The following is an 18,962-nucleotide window of genomic DNA, read 5'->3' on the forward strand; positions in this document are numbered from 1 at the left end:
AATGGTTATTTGGTGACAATGTAAAATAATTTACACTATCAGTGAACCTCCATTATACTCATAAAATAAATGTAAGATTATTACTGCAACTCTACCAAAGCATCCGAAGCTTTTAAAGGAACCAGAAAGCATCCAATAGTTGGTCTAATTCAGCAACATACAAATTTCATTCTGACGCATTTAAGAGAGGCAAAATCGATGCACAAGAAGTTACAGTGTGAATGGAATACAATTAGAACATAAACAAAACACAAGGCAACAAAGTTAAGTAGTTTTTTCTTCTTTGTCAAACAAACTTTTATATTGTCAAATAATGAATGTAAGGAAGTTCAAATCATACAATGCAATCTACCATGTTTCTTCTAAAAACACAAAACATTGCAATATCAAAATAAAAGCCAACTTGAGATGATAAGTGGCTTATAAATAACATAATAAATGCACTAAAACAAACATGTCTTCACCATATATGAATATCAACAAGAAACAAGTGCATCGACAACACTTTAAACCAACATTGGAGATCAAAATCATTCACACACAAGGTATCAGCCCAGTAATAAGAGTTTGACCTCCAAAACTCCCTGGGGTATCAACTCATTGGTAAGAGCTTGACAACCTCAAAGGAACAGAGTTCAAATCCATCTGAGGCAGTTGTAAAATGGCCATAAGTACCTTTAATTAATTAATAATTTCCCACTTCCCCAATTTTCTTTTACAAACAAAAAAAAAAAAAAAAAAATCATTCACACATATATTTCTACAAAACAGAACAAGCTAATCACATAACAAAATCAGAGAGATCTCCCTATAACAACAACAATAAAACTAGAATAAAATAAAAAAGTTATAGAAAGGGGTATATTACCGATCGAGTCTCATAAAGCCTAAACTTCTGCATACAGAGATTGGAAGGAGGAGATATTTCGTCAGAGACAGAAGAAGAAGATGAAGAAGAAGAAGAAGGAGAGTGAGAAATTTCATTCTCTGACGAAGCCATAACTTTTTCCTTTGCAATAATTCAGATCCCCCTCGAGCCTCAGGCTCAAGGGAAACTACCAAAACGGCATGCAAAGTGAACCAAATCACCAAAATTCAGAATCATCATCACAATGCAAAACTCTAACAATCCAAAAATACAAATCCATATGTTGAACTCTAGGTTGCTTCAAATACAACATATTATTTTCTCAATACCGATTCAGAATTCATTGATCTTTCGAAGACCAAATTCTCCTAAATGAATCATCCACACCATCACTTCAACAACGACCTAGTAATTCTAACTCGAGCTTTGATACAAACGGATCGAAAATTCGGCACCTTCCTTGGAATGAAGTTTTGAGAATTTTTTTAAGGAAAATGAATTGGTAGCTGCGTAGAGAAAACCCTAATTATGAAAATGAAATCTTAAGATGAAAGAAGATAAGAGAAGAAGATCGAGCAGATTGGTGGGAATTGAATTTGGAAAGAAGAAGAAGAAGATTTGGGAGATTCGAGAACAAAAAGGTTGGAACCACGGGTGAAGAAACAACAGCTCCTAATAATTCATTCTATTTCTTTAAATAATAATAATAATTAAATTTTTATTTTAGAAAATAAAAAACAATTATATATAATTTTTTGTTTAAAAGAATTAATTATTACTTTTTAAATATAATATTTTTTGTGTGAATAGTACGAATTTAAGATCTAATATTATTTGAAATATATATTATTCTTAAAATAAATTCATCTTTATATCTGCATTTATTAAAAATTTACTATTTTATTTTGCTGTATTTGATTTTCATAAATATATTATTGATATAACTTTAAAATTATAAAATGAATTGAATAGAGTTAAAAAATATGTTTAATAAAGCCTTCAATTTTTTTAAAAATGTTTTTTATAAAAAGTATTTGTCATTAAATTAATTCAACGGAAAAAATATTTGAAATTTTGTAATTATATTTTTAAATTTTTAATAGTATTTATTTTTTCTATCTAAAAAAATTAGTGATAGATTTTTCAATCAAAACAAAATGTATTTCAACTGATTTATTGATTTATGCAGTGACACATTTAAAATTTTGAAATTGATGAAATGCATACCAGAAAAATAGATATTTATTTCTGAATGTCAATATAAATTGATTTGTAGTGATAGTACTTTTACAATGTACGTCCATCTTTATATTGACTTATTGTGAACGGTATCCTTGTTATTTTTAACCCTCTAACTCATAAAAATAGAATACATATTAGATTTGTAATATAATATATAGCATGAGTTTAATGAACTTATACATTATTAATATTATAAAAATAAAATAAAACAAAAAATTAGATGAAAATATAATCAAATACCACTTTATAAAAAATAAAATATGATAAAATAATACATTTATAAATTTATATTAAATATCAGTATAAAATTAATAATATTGTGAATCGTTTAAATTGGTGCATGTAATAATTTTTCTCTCTGCCAAAGAGAGTGGAGAACTGAAAAATAAAAAACTAATAAATAAATAATAGTGGGGAGAAGATCAAGGCTCTCAGATTCATGGGGAACACATCAAAACCACAAAATCAACTTTAAATAAAATAATAAATAAATGAAATAAAATAAAATTCAACGTGTGGACACTGCTCCGTCCACACTTTAAAAATTCAAAAGAAAAAAAATGGACATGCCCATCAGAAATAGCAATAGCAGTGTAATTTTTGTTTCTTCACCAAAAAAAAAACAGCAATGTTAATTTTACTACTATTTTGGTAAGAACAACAACACGTTCTATATTGCAAATGTAAGATTCGGTTGTACCGGAAAACAAAAATGTAAGATTTGGGTTGTTCGACCGTATTTCAAAAATTAATAAACTAAATTTAGAAATAAATTTGTAGAAAAAACGGAAAATTATAATTTGTATATTCCAGTATTATTCCAATAAAAAACATCATTAAATGTGGTAGTAGTAATAAATATCAATATCAATGATATTTATAATAGTTATAGTATAATTATTTTGGCAGAGGATTAATTACTATATCTGTCGTTTCTCGTATTATAATATTAAATAAGTAAATCATTTAAATTTAAGTTTAATTGTAGATTTTGTTCCTTTATTTTAATTGAATCATAAAAATAATTATTCATTTTATTTATTTTTAGTTTTAGTTTCCATATATAATTTTAATTTAAAACTTAATGAAGTGTCATTTTTTTGCAACAATTGTATATAAAATCTATGATCATAAATGGTATGATGTAACTTAAAAAATTGATATTTCATAAATTTTTTGACCAAAATTATTTTGAGAGATCAAAATTAGTGAAAAATAAAATGAAAAAACTAATTTCGTAATTCAACTAAAATAGAAAAATTAGAACTAAAACTATAATTTATATGTATCGATAATGTAAAATAGTTTTACACATATCTATAATCACATGTTATTTTTTAAATAGAAAAAATCATATATCATCATTTAGATTTTTGTATATACATTTTAAGAAATAATATTTCGAAACATTTAAATTGCAATATCTAATTAGATAATTGTGTACACACTTATTCGGTCTCATTTAATTAATGTCTTATTTGAGTTATGAAAGATTTTTAAAAAATAATTAATTGTATTAATTTTAATGATACAGTTAGTTTCATTTATTTAAATATATTTATTAATTGTAGTTAATAAATAAATTTAATAAACTGAGATACAATAAATAAATATATATCGGTGAAGAAAAATTATAAATTGTGTATTGATATTAAAAAATAACAAATAATACATTTATTATAAGACAAAATTGATACAAATTAAATTAAATTAAATGACATTACTAATATATAATATATATGGTATTGATGTTTATATATATATATAAAACTAAAATAATTTAGATATAATATAAGTGTAAAATTTGGGGAGGGATGGGCTAGAGCCACCCCTTATTATCTACCAATTTTGTAGTTGGGGATCATGATCAAAACCAACATGTATATAAAATTAATACGTTATTGAATATGTGAGGTTTGGTTAATACAATCTTATTTGTATTGAAATTAAATATATCATTAAACTTTCGCTTTTGTTAATAATTATATAGATTAAATTAATTAATGAAATATAGATTTGAAAATTAAACTAATTAATAAGAGCGATTAAGAAAATACATATTTAATTATTTTTTATGTAAAAATTATTTAATAACTAACTAACTATAAAATTGTAAAATGATTTATTATGTATAACTCAAATCAACGAATAAAAATTTAGGGAACATAGGTACTTGATGACCATTTTCTCTCTACCTCTATTGAAATACAAATTAATTAACTCAACTCAAGTAACTTTAATTATAATATAAGTGGAGTCAATATAGTTTTAAAACAAAATCTTTTAAAGCATATTTGATAGTTAAGATATAATAAAAATATGATATAATATATAATATGATAATGATATAACGTGGATATAATAAATTATTATTTTATTAGGTATTTTATGCACACATATTAGTAAATAGAAAAATATTGTTTTATCATGCTATATTTTTTGTGTACATAGCATAATATAATATATATCATTTTAAATGATAATATTATCTTTGTAAAGTAGTTACATATAATATATTTTATAAAAAAGCAAAAAAATATTATAAAAGATTAAATAAAAGTAAAATAATTTATATTTAACAAAATTTAACACTAAAAAATAAAAAATAAATAAATTATTATTCATATTTTTATAAATTTGAATAATAATGTTATTTTTAAATATTATAATTTCAGTATAGTTTTAATTTATTAGTTTATATAAAATGACAACGCTATTATTAGGATGAAATCTTACATATTTTTTAAAATTGATAAATTTTATATTTTAAATTTTGAATTGTAATATTTTGTTAAATTTGAAGTTTATATTTAAAAATTCATTTTATATAGGTAACTGAATTTTTATTTATGATACCTTGTTTATTTCTAATCCTGGCATATATTTACTTGTTACAAATACATCAAATATTCGTACGGGACATAATATAATAATCTTTATTTTATTTTATCTCTCTTCTTTATTGCAAAATTAATTTTTTATTTTTTATTACTTTTTTAAATACTATTATGTTTATATTTAATGACCGACGTGAATGTGAACCAACGTGGCATCTGAATATGTTCGTGATACTATAAGAATGAAAAATAAAAATAAAAATAACAAAAAAAATACAAGTATACACTATACAACTTTAATTATCCTGGGGCGGCACGGCAGCGTTGTGCATACGTACAGGGTAATAAACTATCTTGTTTTATTTATTTATTTTTAATTTTTAAAGTTAATTAACAACACATATCCACGGTTTGTCAAAAGTAACAACGACACGTTTCAACGAGAAATTTTTGTAAAATAAAAAATACTATTGAGACGATCTTTCATTTCTAACCGATAGAAAGGTAATCCTTGACACTGATTATGTCAAAATACTGGTAATAACAGTAATACTTAGCATAGTTTTTATTTTTTGAGAAAATATTTAGCACAGGCTATGCTTGAGAAATTGTATAGAAATTGGAGAGAGAAATCCAGAAAGATTAAAATAGGCCTTCATAGAATGCTGATGGAGCTACCAATGTTCTACCATGACACAAATTGAGAAACTCAATCTTATATGGTTTGGAATGCTTGGAGAGGCGTGGTGGAACTACAATGCAGAAAATTTGGATACAACTCGGTTCGTCCTGCGAATTCGATCTGATCTATAAGTAATGAGTTGTATCTGATACCATCTAAAAAAATATGGACAAAAAAAAAATAGGACAACGATAAGGTAAAAAAAGAATCGGGTTCAAGCCACTTTTGGATTACTCGTCTTGTCTCAAAATACATTAAGAACAAACGATTATTTTTTTTAATTATTATTTTACCTTATCATTGATTTTACTGCACTGACTTAATTTAGAGTTTGAAAGAAAAAATAAATCTCCTTACATCTATTCTCCTTACATCTAGAAGGGCTTGGATTTCGTAGAATGTTAAATCAATTCGAGCCTCAATTGTCCATGCCATCTAGGGTTACAATTTCAAGGGATTGTCATCAATTGTTTTTGGAGGAAAAGAATAAGCTAAAGGTTTGGTTTAAAAAATCATGCATTCATGTTTGTTTGACAACTGGTTGTTGGACTTCAAACCAAAATTTAGGATATATGTGTTTGAGAGCGCATTTTATTAATGAAGAATGGAAACTACATAAAAGAATTACAAACTTTTGTCAAATTGAAAATCACAAGGGTGAAACCATTGGAAGAGAAATTGAAAGATGTTTAAGGGAAGGAGAAATTGAAAATATTTTTACTATAACAGTTGATAATGCCAACTTAAATGATGGATAAATTTCATACCTTTAAAGTAAGTTTAATACTAGGGGAGAAGTAGTGTATAGTGGAAATTATATGCATATGAGATATTTTGCTCATATTCTTAATTTGATTGTTTGTGATGGTACACATAAGCAACAATTGTCCATCAAAAGTATTATAAATGTTGTGTGTTATGTTGTCAATTCTTACCAAAGACATAAAAAAAAATTAAAAAATGTATTGAGGCTGAAATGATTAAGCATCAAAGTCTCGTGTGTCTAGATATTCTAACTAGGTGGAATTCCATGTATATTATGTTGGAACATACTGAGTAGTTTGAAAAAGTATTTGATAGACTTAATGAGCAAGAATTGTATTTTCGACAATGGTTTGGTGAAGAGGAAAAAGAGAAGAACAAAAAAGGTTGGCCCGCCTAAAAGTATTGATTAGGAGACTTGTAGGATCTTTGTTCACTTTTTGAAATTTTTCTATGAAGTAACTTTATGTTTCTTTGGTTCTTTGTACGTGACATCAAATACATGATTCCATCAAATTGTAACCGTTGAGTCTCAATTGCCAACTTGAATTAAGAGTCATTGTAAACTATTAGGAGGTGTTGTAAATTCAATGAGAGAAAAGTTTAATAAATATTGGACAAATATTGATAAAATGAATCCATTTTTTTATCCTTGATATAAGCTTGATTATGTCAATTGGTATTTGGCGGTTATGTTTGACAAAGTACTAGCTACTAGTATGTCTACATTGGTAAGAGATACCTTAGATGGTTTGCATTTGTTTTACTCAAGAGGAGATGTTTCGCAAAATAAAATTGAAGATGATGAAAATGGTTTAAGAAGCATACCATCTCAGATTGGACTAAACAATCTTAAAGGTGTTTCTAACAATAGGGTGGACTTATAGAAAAAACAAAAGAAGGCTAAAATGAATTTAGATTTATCATATATTGAGAGATATTTAGAAGAGGACGCATTAGACATCGATAAAAATGTTAATTTTGACATATTGGATTGGTGGAAAACAAATTCTTCAAAATACATGATTCTTTATCTCATTGCTCGTGATGTATTAGCTATTTCAGTTTCTATAGTGGCATATGAGTCGTGTTTTAGCACTAGTGGACATGTGTTTGATGTATTTCGCAGCTCCTTATCTCCTAAAATGAACGAGACACTTATTTGCACTCAAAATTGGTTGAACCCTAGTGGTCTCAAATTTGAAGCAAATATCACTAGAAAAATTATTAAAGATAGGTTTCATACTTTTTATTTACTGCTTATTTTAATTTACTCAAATAATTGTTTAATATAAATTAATATTTTGTGTTGATGCTAATATATATTATTGGAACACAATGAACAAATGTGATAGAAGACTGTCATGAAGGTAGTACCTCAAAGGCTCCAACATTATAAGTTATGAAGGCAACATAGTTGTTTATTGTTAGTTTCATTTTCATTTATAAAATTGAGTTGGTTTATTATAATTTTGCACATGATACCTAGTTTATTGAGTTGGTTTCATTTTGCTTGTTGCAATTACCTTGCTTGCTGAATTTTGCAAGCTACACCTCTGTCCAGAGTGCTTTTTGCTGATAAATTTTATTTTCTTGTTATTATAATAGATTTGTACCTGCAATTTAAAGGTTCAACACCATAGTTATTGTGGTGACAATAAGTAGGAGGAAGCAAGACATATGTTTATTTTGATTAATATATATGTACTCTTTAATTTATATACTATTTAATTTATAAGACAATGTTGTTTTGATACTACTCTTCATTAAAGAGTAAGACTATTATGTGATAAAAAAATTTATGGATCAAACATGAAGTAGGTTACTTGTTTTGATTAAATGATTTATATTTTATATAACAATGTTATGAGTTACTACTTTTGAATGAATTGACAAGTGGTAATTATATGTGGTTTGTAATGAGTTACTTTAAATTTAATTAATTTCAAAAAAAATAAAATTAAAGAATGACTAGTTGGCGACTCGTCTTGAGACCAATCCGATTTCGTCATGTTTTTATTAAACCTGCAATTAATCGAATTTGGTAGAGACGAATTAAAATCTAAAAATTAGTCTAATCAAATATAAAGATTGAATAAGAGAGACACAAAATTCAATCTTTTCCATCATTTATACATCCTTACTTACAACTTTTTTAATAATAATAATAATAATAATAATAATAATAATAATAATAATAATAATAATAATAATAATAATAATAAAATATAATATAAAATTAAATAAAGATAAATTACAATAGTGATAAGATATTATATCACGTGTTTGATGTGTAAATAATAATAAATAATATACTATTTTATCTAATCGTGTATATTTGTTGTGTGTATATTTGTTATATATATATATATATATATATATATATATATATATATATATATATATATATATTTAAATAATAAAATAATTATATATATATATATATTATATTTAAATAATAAAATAATTATCTAGATCCATTACATTTTTTAAAATTAATTTATTATATTTAAATACTATAAATTAAAAAAAAAAAGCTAAAATATTAAAGAAATAGTAAAATGCTTTTATATTTAAAAAATATATATTGATATTACTAAATAAATTTAAAATTTAAAATAATGAGTAACTAAATAATTATATTTATTAGTCAGAATATAAATAAAGATATTATATATATATATATATATATATATGATAAAAATACCCTTGTAAATAAATTAAATTTATTTTAAATTTTCAATTAATTATTATATTTTATAATTTTAAATGCTAATTTATTAAATTATATAAAAGACAAAATTATAAATAAAAAACTATCCATATAAAAATTATATTTATGTTAAAATTTTTAATGAATTTTAATATTGTAATAATTTTAAATAAAATTTATTAAATTATATAAAATGGAAAAATTAATTTTGTAATAAAATTATACATATTTTTTAAAATTAATTATTAGTATTTATTTTAAGCCTTTTTTAAACATTCCTCCATTTAGTTCAAATTTGCTCATTACCTTATCGCCGTTGATACCATTTGCGAGTTTTTAATTTTCGTGCGAGTTTGACACCTAACATCTAGTGGGAGTTAAAGAAACTCAGCATTTATCATACATATTGTGAACGCAAGCAACTAAAGGACGTGGTTCTACAAGAAAGGGAAACCACAAACTTTAAGGGCAGGCTAGTCTTGACCTAGTTTATTATGTGTCTACTGTCTCACCTGCTACTTCATCTTCCATCATCACTATTACACCCATTTCCTTCCATTGCCATTCAAGTGCCATTCTGAGCTGTTTTTCATAACTAAACTGAAAGAGTGGTTGTATTATTGTATTTACTATACCTATAATGGATCCAGTTAAGGTATATTTTCAGTTTTATTTGTTGTTAAAGCTCATTATGATCTAATTACCTTTTGTTAGGGATCAATGACTTTGTAATTATGCTATTGGGTTATTTATGCTATACGTTTTTAATACAAATAATCTTATTGTCATCCTTTGAATTTAGTGTTGTCATCTAAGTTATTTTGTCAATTTGGCAATATTGGAAAACTCACTAACTATAAAACTTTAAAAATGAGTCATACATAAATTAATAACATTCATGTATGGCATTATCATACACCGTGTCTCTTCATGCTACAATTCAAAACATTTATCTATTAGTTAGTTACATTACAAGTTAACCCAACAGAACACGTTGGTGATACCTTTTCAAGCCTTCTCAGTTCTCATCCATGTGTCAGTGTAACCTCTATGCATCAAATAAGGTTCAGCATCCTATCTTAGGTGTGTATAATATGAATTAATATTTAAATAATACGAAGTACACGTTACCAACATGAAGATTCTAAAATCCAATTTCAGAATAACCCCTCACCAAGGATAAAATAATTCATCAAATGTTTCACCGGTTGTCTTATGTAGTATATGTACAATTACGTATAATATCATATTCACGGCATAATGTACTGTTGTAATGTATAATAACTTAAGTGTAAGAACATAGATTTCTCATCCCCCAATGAACCTAATATAAAGGACTTCAAATTGGCAAGGGGAATCGCATTTCAGAACTCCATGCATGCATGAACTAGAACCGTATATACAATGAGCAGTGTTTGAACCTCCACTGGCAGCTGACAGAATGAAAGGTGTAACTCTGCACCTGAAACCATGGAGTAGTAGCCCTAGTAGCGTAAACTCGAATATAAATCATGAAGGTTGGTGTATAATGGTTGAGCAGCCTTTGGTCTGTCCACCATGCCAAGTAGAATGTCAGATGTAGTGAGATAAGGATCACCGTAAAAGCGCAGATTGGCATCCATCCTGGTTGCAACTATATTCCCTTCCAATGACACTCCTACAAATGCACCTGCAGTATGACAAAACTCAGTGCTGTTACATGGCTATCTATACTTTCAAAAATTATTGTACTACTAATAATAATAAACAAGGTGATAAAATAGAAATAAAAGAAAGGTAGTAGCTGAAAGCATATATCAATTATAAATGGAGTAACATGTTCACAATAGTGGAACGTTCTTATTAGTATTCATCATACGAGTTACTATAGTACCGATGTTTGTACCCGAGAATCGATACTTTCACTCATTGCAAACAAGGAGATGGTAAAAAAGGCATGTTTCAGGAATGTTTCAGGGAATGCCAAGACCATTGCTAGTTGTGACCAAGAACTATATGAAGGCATTGCAGATTCAAACACTATATATGACGAAGACAAACTAATGACTATATATGTGTTGCAATGAAAATACAGCCCTAAAAAAATGCCACCAGTCCATCATATCTAGGTTTGCATATTAGTAATATTAGCACGTCTATTTTTATTGCATTACCTAGCCTTGGCAATATATCAGATCAGGTGTTGAAACTACTCAATTTGAAACCATGGTTTGTATAATACGGTGCTAAATAATAGCTCAAACATGCTCACACATTTATATGACCCTTAAGTTAAAAATGTCATTGAAATTTCTTGTGAAAAGAAGATCCCATGGATATGCAGAAAGTATCATTATAACTACCTTTACTGCAACTGTACGTATAACACATGCCAGAGCCCCTATCACCAGCACGAAGATCTGCCTCAAGCACTCTCCCAACAGGTCCGGCGGCAGCACTACAACCAGCACCAAGGGAAAAATGCATGCGACTGCAGAATGTCTTCACAGCTTTCATATCGTGAAGAATAATTATAAAATCCATAAGTTCACCACCGATCTGGAAATACAGGACAAACTCATATTTATCAGTAAAAAATGAATGTGTAACCAAGCTAACACAATCATGTATCCTTGGACAAAACACATATATTCTCTACTGACTTCCTAATCCTATTATTGGGTAATATTTAAAGTTGATTAGTCGATAGCTTAGAAAAGAATACTACCAATGCAAAAACGTTCCATACTAATAAGCACGGAAAGAAGAATACTATCCAATCAAAGATTCAGAATTCAAGAAAAGAACAAACTATAAACACATATGAATTTGAAAGCGGAACCACCTCTATTAGTTATATTCTTTCACCATTTTTTAATAAACCAGCGTAAACCATAATGCCAAGATTTTACACATGAACTAAATCCACATATAACCTACTTACCTGAGCACCCCATCCTAAACCCATGGAGCATATAGCCGATGGTGCAGACCATGATCCATCGTGTCTTCGTGCAACAACCAAACCTGTACCCAGTTTGTAAGAGACGATTGAACCAGCTTTGACAACTGTCAAAATGGCTAGACCTTGGGCACTTTTGAGAACAGATAGAGGGATGGACCTCTCAGGATTGGATTTGGCTACCTGTCAATATACAAAGTATTTCAAATAAAAGCAACAAAGGCTAATATACTGAAAAAAACTCATACCTAGAAACTTGATGGATAAAGAAGATAAAGCGAAAATACATACAAGTACTTTACACTTCAGAATTAGCAAACACCCCCAAACAAAACAAAACAGAAGCAATAAAAGCAATTTTAACATGGGCATAAGATTAAAAAAAAACAAAGTCACTTGCTCAATGAAAACTATAATAAAACTACAAAATCAAGCTAGCAAACCTGGCAGTAGTTTTGCAATGTATTGGATGCTTTATATATCTCATGCTCCATAGATAAGCCAATAGGAAGATTAAGCCACCCTCTAGCACTAGTCCAGTCCATGACATCATGCTTAGCTATTTGTACAGCATTGCTTATGGTGTTGATAAGAACACCCTGTAAAGGATCAAGCCTGTCATAGCATGTATCACAAACCCTTTGAGGATTCCTTTCTCTGAACCTAACAGGCAATAAACACATCCCCTTTGTACATATTCGACAAAAAATCCCCCCACAAAACCGGCAATGATGTCTCCCCCTTGTAAGTGCAGTAAACGAAGCAGAACACTGCATACAAACAGTAGTAGAACTATCAGGGAGCCACTCAGGTGGTTCAGCTTCCAGGACCTCCTTGTAGGAACTATATTCAGCTCCATTTAGCAGACAAAGTGGGGGCGCACTCGGCGTGTACGTGTACACAGAAGAATCAAGGTAAACATCTCCATTCTTTTCAGAGCTAAGAAACGATACATCTGAACTCGGTAACAGATGGTTTACATCAACCCTTGGAGCCGTGGTTTTTCCGGTCAAAATAGAATAAATTCTAGAAAGCACATTCTTCAAATTCACCTCAGGAGGCATGTTAGAATGTGAAGCATCGTGAGCATCATAGTTTATCTCATAACCTCCATCAAACAAGTCATCACCCTCATAAGGAAACTGATATGATATCTCTTGGTTAGTAGATGTTGATGCTAATGGGCCACCTGGTGTACCAGTTTCAGGCTCAGACCATGTAGATTCGACATGGCGATTCATATCATCATAACCAATGTGATTTTTCTCTTTTACTAGCTTTGAGAGTGAAGAGTACGCAACTCTTCCATCGGAGGAATCCATTCACCAACATGCCTCCTGATTTGAAATTAGGCTTTTATAGGAAAACGAAAAGGGGAGAATAACATAATAACATGCGTCAACATTAAACGACGGAAGAAAATGGGTGATGCTAAAAAGAATTAATGTGCACGCATGTTAAAAATAATTAATATAATGTATTATTACTCATAATGAGTCCATTTGTTTCACCTTTTTTCAAGAAAAAAATATTTATTTTTTCAGATAAAAAATCATTAGTTGCGTTTTTATTAGTTTTCTTAATCAATTTATAATTAGTTATGTTTTCTCTTTCGTTTGATCATTTTATTTATATGATATTGTTATATTTTGACCTTTCATATATGATTTTTCTATAATGCTCTTTTATTGATTATGTGTTTATATATTATTTTTTACGAGTATTCAGATACATTGATCAACTTGTTTTACGAAATAATTTATTATAATAAATTTGACAAATATTATTATAAGAAATAATAAAGTTGTGACGTATAGATAATGACAATATATTTTAGTGAATACGGATAATGAAATTTGGTCACTATAAATAATAAAACTATAAAGAAGATTAATTATGAATTATTTTAAATATGTGATATAACATTTTTATTGACTTAAATATCAATTAAAATGCCAACTAACAAATATGCAATTTTTTTTGAGAATAATGAAAAAATTGTTGGTACGTGCATAGAGCTAACATTTATTTGTAAGTCTTTGATGATAATTTGATAGTTTAAAAAAATTATTTTTACAAAATTGTATATAAACAAATAAAAAATCATTTAAAAAAATTATTTTTATAATAATAAACAAACAAAAATTAAAAATTCATTTTAAAAAAATCTCTATAAAATAATCGTTAAATCATTTAAAATAAAAATTATTTTTATTTAAGTTAAAACAAACAAACTCAATAAATAATGCTAAAAAAAAAGAATTGAAAACCAAAAATAGAAGGTCTTGATATTTCAATCGAATAAAATTTAAATTTAGAAATTTATTGAAAGAGTTTATTTCTATAAACTATATAAAAAAGCTGTATACACACATTCAACAATGAAGCAACACATCATTTGATAGATGTGTAATATCTTTTACTTAGTATATAGAAATTAAATAATTTCTAAAAACGTATTACTATTTAAAACTAATTTTAGTATACATTCTAAATTTAAACTGAATTTTAAAATTCAAAATTTAGTTTAACCATGTTTTTTAGTATATTGAAGTTAGTTTCAAAAGTATGTTATAAATGCATCTAAGCTAATTAGTTTTTATTTTATGGAATATAAATGAATTATTTATAAAATCTTTTAAAAACTTGTATATAGACTATTTTTCAATTAACTCTCTCAAAATTTAGATTAAATAAATCCAAACGGGTTACGTAAACACATGCTTTCGTGTAAACGACGCCGTTTGCACGTAGTGAATGCAGCTAAGTCAAGTTATTATCGGATAATCCAACTCCGTCGCCAACGTTTCGCCTCTCTCTCTCTCTCATCGCCCTCTCTTCCCTTTTCTCATTTTTCTTCAACTGAATCAAACTTCGCAGCTACATCCTTTCAATCAAAGGTCAGTATTATTATGTTATTCTCCCCCTTTTCGTTTTCCTATAAAACCCCAATTTTAAATCCCCCACCACCTGTTTTCTTGGTAATTTATCGTATTCTCTTGCGCAATGATTTCACTGCGTGCAATTCGAGGTCCAGTTTATGTTTTCCCCTACCTTTTTTTTGTTGTTGCTCAGTTCAATTTTTTTTTCAATTTAAATAAAAAACATTGATTATCGTTTTCCCTCATAAATTTTCCCCCTTTTGTGATTTTACATCTATTCCCCATACCCATTCAATAAAGATTGTAACTTTAGAATTTTTTGTTGCAGCTTTGGATTGCTCTGTTTAAATAAATAAAACAGTAGTTTAGTTTTGTTGGTGAATGGGTTCCTCTGATGGAAGAGTTGCGTACTCTTCACTCTCTAAGCTAGAAAAAGAGAAAAATCATTTTGGTTATGATGATATGAATCGCCGTGTCGAATCTACATGGTCTGAGCCTGAACCTGGTACACCAGGTGGCCCATTAGCCGCAACATTTACAAACCAAGAGATATCATATCAGTTTCCTTACGAGGGTGATGACTTGTTTGATGGAGGTTATGAGTCGAACGATGATGCTCATGGTGTTTCACATTCTAACATGCCTCCTGAGGTGAATTTGAAGAATGTGCTTTCTGGGATTTATTCTATTTTGACCGGAAAAACCAAGGCTCCAAGTAGTGATGTAAACCATCTGTTACCGAGTTCAAATGTATCGTTTCTTGGTTCTGGAAAGAATGGAGATGTTTTCCTTGATTCTTCTGTGTACACGCCGAGTGCACCGCCACTTTGTCTGCCAAATGGAGCTGAATATAGTTCCTACAAGGAGGTCCTGGAAGCTGAACCACCTGAGTGGCTCCCTGATAGTTCTACTACTGTTTGTATGCAGTGTTCTGCTTCGTTTACTGCACTTACGCGGGGGAGACATCATTGCCGGTTTTGTGGGGGGATTTTTTGTCGAATATGTACAAAGGGGAGGTGTTTATTGCCTGTTAGTTTCAGGGAAAGGAATCCTCAGAGGGTTTGTGATACATGCTATGACAGGCTTGATCCTTTACAGGGTGTTCTGATCAACACCATAAGCAATGCTGTGCAAGTAGCTAAGCATGATGTCATGGACTGGACTAGTGCTAGAGGGTGGCTTAATCTTCCTATTGGCTTATCTATGGAGCATGAGATATATAAAGCATCCAATACATTGCAAAACTACTGCCAGGTTTGCTAGCTTGATTTTGTAGTTTTATTATAGTTTTCGCTGAGCAAGTGACTTTGCTTTTTTTTAAGCTTATGCCCATGTTAAAATTGCTTTTATTGCTTCTACTCTGTTGTGTTTGGGGGGGTGTTTGCTAACGCTGAAGTGTAAAGTACTTGCATGTATTTGCGCTTTATATCTGAATAATAAATATATTAATACTTCAGTAGTATTGGTTTAGATTATAATTTCTGCATCAACTGTTTTATCCATCAAGTTTCTAGGTATGAGTTTTTTTCAGTATATGAGCCTTTGTTGCTTTTATTTGAAATACTTTGTATATTGACAGGTAGCCAAATCCAATCCTGAGAGGTCCATCCCTTTATCTGTTCTCAAAAGTGCCCAAGGTCTAGCCATTTTAACAGTTGTCAAAGTTGGTGCAATGGTCTCTTACAAACTGGGTACTGGTTTGGTTGTTGCACGAAGACACGATGGATCATGGTCTGCACCATCTGCTATATGCTCCTTTGGTTTAGGATGGGGTGCTCAGGTAAGTAGGTTATATGTGGGTTTAGTTCATGTGTAAAATCTTGGCATTATGGTTTACGCTGGTTTATTAAAAAAATGGTGAAAGAATATATAACTAATAGAGGTTGTTCCGCTTTCAAATTCACATGTGTTTATAGTTTGTTCTTTTCTTGAATTCTGAATTTTTGATTGGAACTAGTATTCATTCTGTGTTTATTAGTATGGAACATTTTTGCATTGGTAGTATTCTTTTCTAAGCTATCGACTAATCAAATTTAAATATTACCCACTAATAGGATTAGGAAGTCAGTAGAGAATATAAGTGTTTTGTCCAAGGATACATGATTGTGTTAGCTTGGTTTCACATTCATTTTTTACTGATAAATATGAGTTTGTCCTGTATTTCCAGATCGGTGGTGAACTTATGGATTTTATAATTATTCTTCACGATATGAAAGCTGTGAAGACATTCTGCAGTCGCATGCATTTTTCCCTTGGTGCTGGTTGTAGTGCTGCCGCCGGACCTGTTGGGAGAGTGCTTGAGGCAGATCTTCGTGCTGGTGATAGGGGCTCTGGCATGTGTTATACGTACAGTTGCAGTAAAGGTAGTTATAATGATACTTTCTGCATATCCATGGGATCTTCTTTTCACAAGAAATTTCAGTGACATTTTAAAACTTAAGGGTCGGATAAATGTGTGAGCATGTTTGAGCTATTATTTAGCACCGAATTATACAAACCATGGTTTCAAATTGAGTAGTTTCAAAACCTGATCTGATATATTGGCAAGGCCAGGTAATGCAATAAAAATAAACGTGCTAATATTATTAATATGCAAACCTAGATATGATGGACTGATGGCATTTTTTTAGGGCTGTATCTTCATTGCAACACATATATAGAGTCATTAGTTTGTCTTCGTCATATACAGTGTTTGAATCTGCAATGCCTTCATATAGTTTTTGGTCACAACTAGCAATGGTCTTGGCATTCCCTGAAACATAGCCTGTTTTCCTATCTCCTTGTTTGCAATGAGTGAAAGTATGATTCTCGGGTATAAACATCGATACTATAGTAACTCTTATGATGAATACTAATAAGAACATTCCACTCTTGTGAACATGTTACTCCATTTATAATTGATATATGCTTTCACCTACTACCTTTCTTTTATTTCTATTTTATTACCTTGTTTATTATTATTATTATTAGTACAATAATTTTTTAAAGTATAGCCATGTAACAGCACTGAGTATTCTCAAACTGCAGGTGCATTTGTAGGAGTGTCATTGGAAGGGAATATAGTTGCAACCCGGATGGATGCCAATCTGCGCTTTTACGGTGATCCTTATCTCACTACATCTGACATTCTACTTGGCATGGTGGACAGACCAAAGGCTGCTCAACCATTATACACCAACCTTCATGATTTATATTCGAGTTTACGTTACTAGGGCTACTACTCCATGGTTTCAGGTGCAGAATTACACCTTTCATTCTGTCAGCTGCGAATGGAGGTTCAAACACTGCTCATTGTATATACGGTTCTAGTTCATGCATGCATGGAATTCTGAAATGCGATTCCCCTTGCCAATTTGAAGTCCTTTATATTTGGTTCATTGGGGGATGAGAAATCTATGTGCTTACACTTAAGTTATTATACATTACAACAGTACATCATGTTGTGAATATGTTATTATACTTAACTGTACATATAACATACTACATAAGACAACCGGTGAAACATTTGATGAATTATTTTATCCTTGGTGAGGGGTTATTCTGAAATTGGATTGTAGATTCTTCATGTTGGTAACGTGTACTTCATATTATTTAAATATTAATTCATATTATACACACCTAAGATAGTATGCTGAACCTTATTTGATGCATAGAGGTCACACTGACACATGGATGAGAACTGAGAAGGCTTGAAAAGGTGTCACCAACGTGTTCTGTTGGGTTAACTTGTAATGTAACTAACTAATAGATAAATATTTTGAATTGAAGCATGAAGAGACACGGTGTATGATAATGGCATACATGGATGCTATTAAACTGTCTCTAACCTATCTCATTTCTGCTTCAAAAGACATTTTCATTCTCTTTTGATTTTCAATATATAGTAACTTAACGTTGCTGCTACTTTGGGTGATCTTGCCATTACTGGTTTATTACTTACCCTTCTCCCTACAATACCAAAAGTAGTTTTTAAAAATGTATTCGAGAGACTAATTTATATGTACTAACAGCATAAAAAAAATTTACACATGCAAA

The 18,962-nt window shown here is 29.3% G+C and overlaps 3 protein-coding genes across 4 annotated transcripts in view; 1 reads left to right on the forward strand and 2 right to left on the reverse strand.

The window, feature by feature from the left end:
• LOC101495920 (phosphoinositide phosphatase SAC3) overlaps window positions 1-1,539 on the reverse strand; it is a 10,458-nt gene extending 8,919 nt beyond the window's left edge. The window contains exon 1 of one of the 2 annotated variants that reach the window (XM_004507983.4): window positions 869-1,539. In XM_004507983.4, coding sequence (XP_004508040.1) covers window positions 869-1,000 — 132 coding nt within the window. In that variant the 5' untranslated portion in view covers window positions 1,001-1,539. The remainder of the gene's footprint in view (window positions 1-868) is intronic. The other variant, XM_004507982.4, reaches the window with a different exon arrangement.
• Window positions 1,540-9,975: 8,436 nt separating this feature from the next.
• Window positions 9,976-13,413, reverse strand: LOC101496465 (uncharacterized). Its single transcript, XM_004507984.4, has 4 exons — window positions 12,489-13,413; window positions 12,028-12,228; window positions 11,447-11,642; window positions 9,976-10,773 (listed from the first exon to the last, which is right to left on the reverse strand). The coding sequence occupies exons 1-4, from the start codon at window positions 13,365-13,367 to the stop codon at window positions 10,589-10,591; spliced, it is 1,461 nt and encodes a 486-aa protein (XP_004508041.1). The 5' UTR covers window positions 13,368-13,413; the 3' UTR covers window positions 9,976-10,588.
• Window positions 13,414-14,804: 1,391 nt separating this feature from the next.
• On the forward strand, window positions 14,805-18,544 carry LOC101496798 (uncharacterized). The gene is made up of 5 exons (XM_004507985.4): window positions 14,805-14,945; window positions 15,256-16,181; window positions 16,507-16,707; window positions 17,095-17,290; window positions 17,955-18,544. The coding sequence occupies exons 2-5, from the start codon at window positions 15,309-15,311 to the stop codon at window positions 18,137-18,139; spliced, it is 1,455 nt and encodes a 484-aa protein (XP_004508042.1). The 5' UTR covers window positions 14,805-14,945; window positions 15,256-15,308; the 3' UTR covers window positions 18,140-18,544.
• The last annotated feature ends 418 nt before the right edge of the window (window positions 18,545-18,962 follow it).

The sequence above is a fragment of the Cicer arietinum genome, chromosome 7, assembly GCF_000331145.2.
Source record: "Cicer arietinum cultivar CDC Frontier isolate Library 1 chromosome 7, Cicar.CDCFrontier_v2.0, whole genome shotgun sequence".
In the NCBI taxonomy this organism is placed as follows: Eukaryota; Viridiplantae; Streptophyta; class Magnoliopsida; order Fabales; family Fabaceae; genus Cicer; species Cicer arietinum.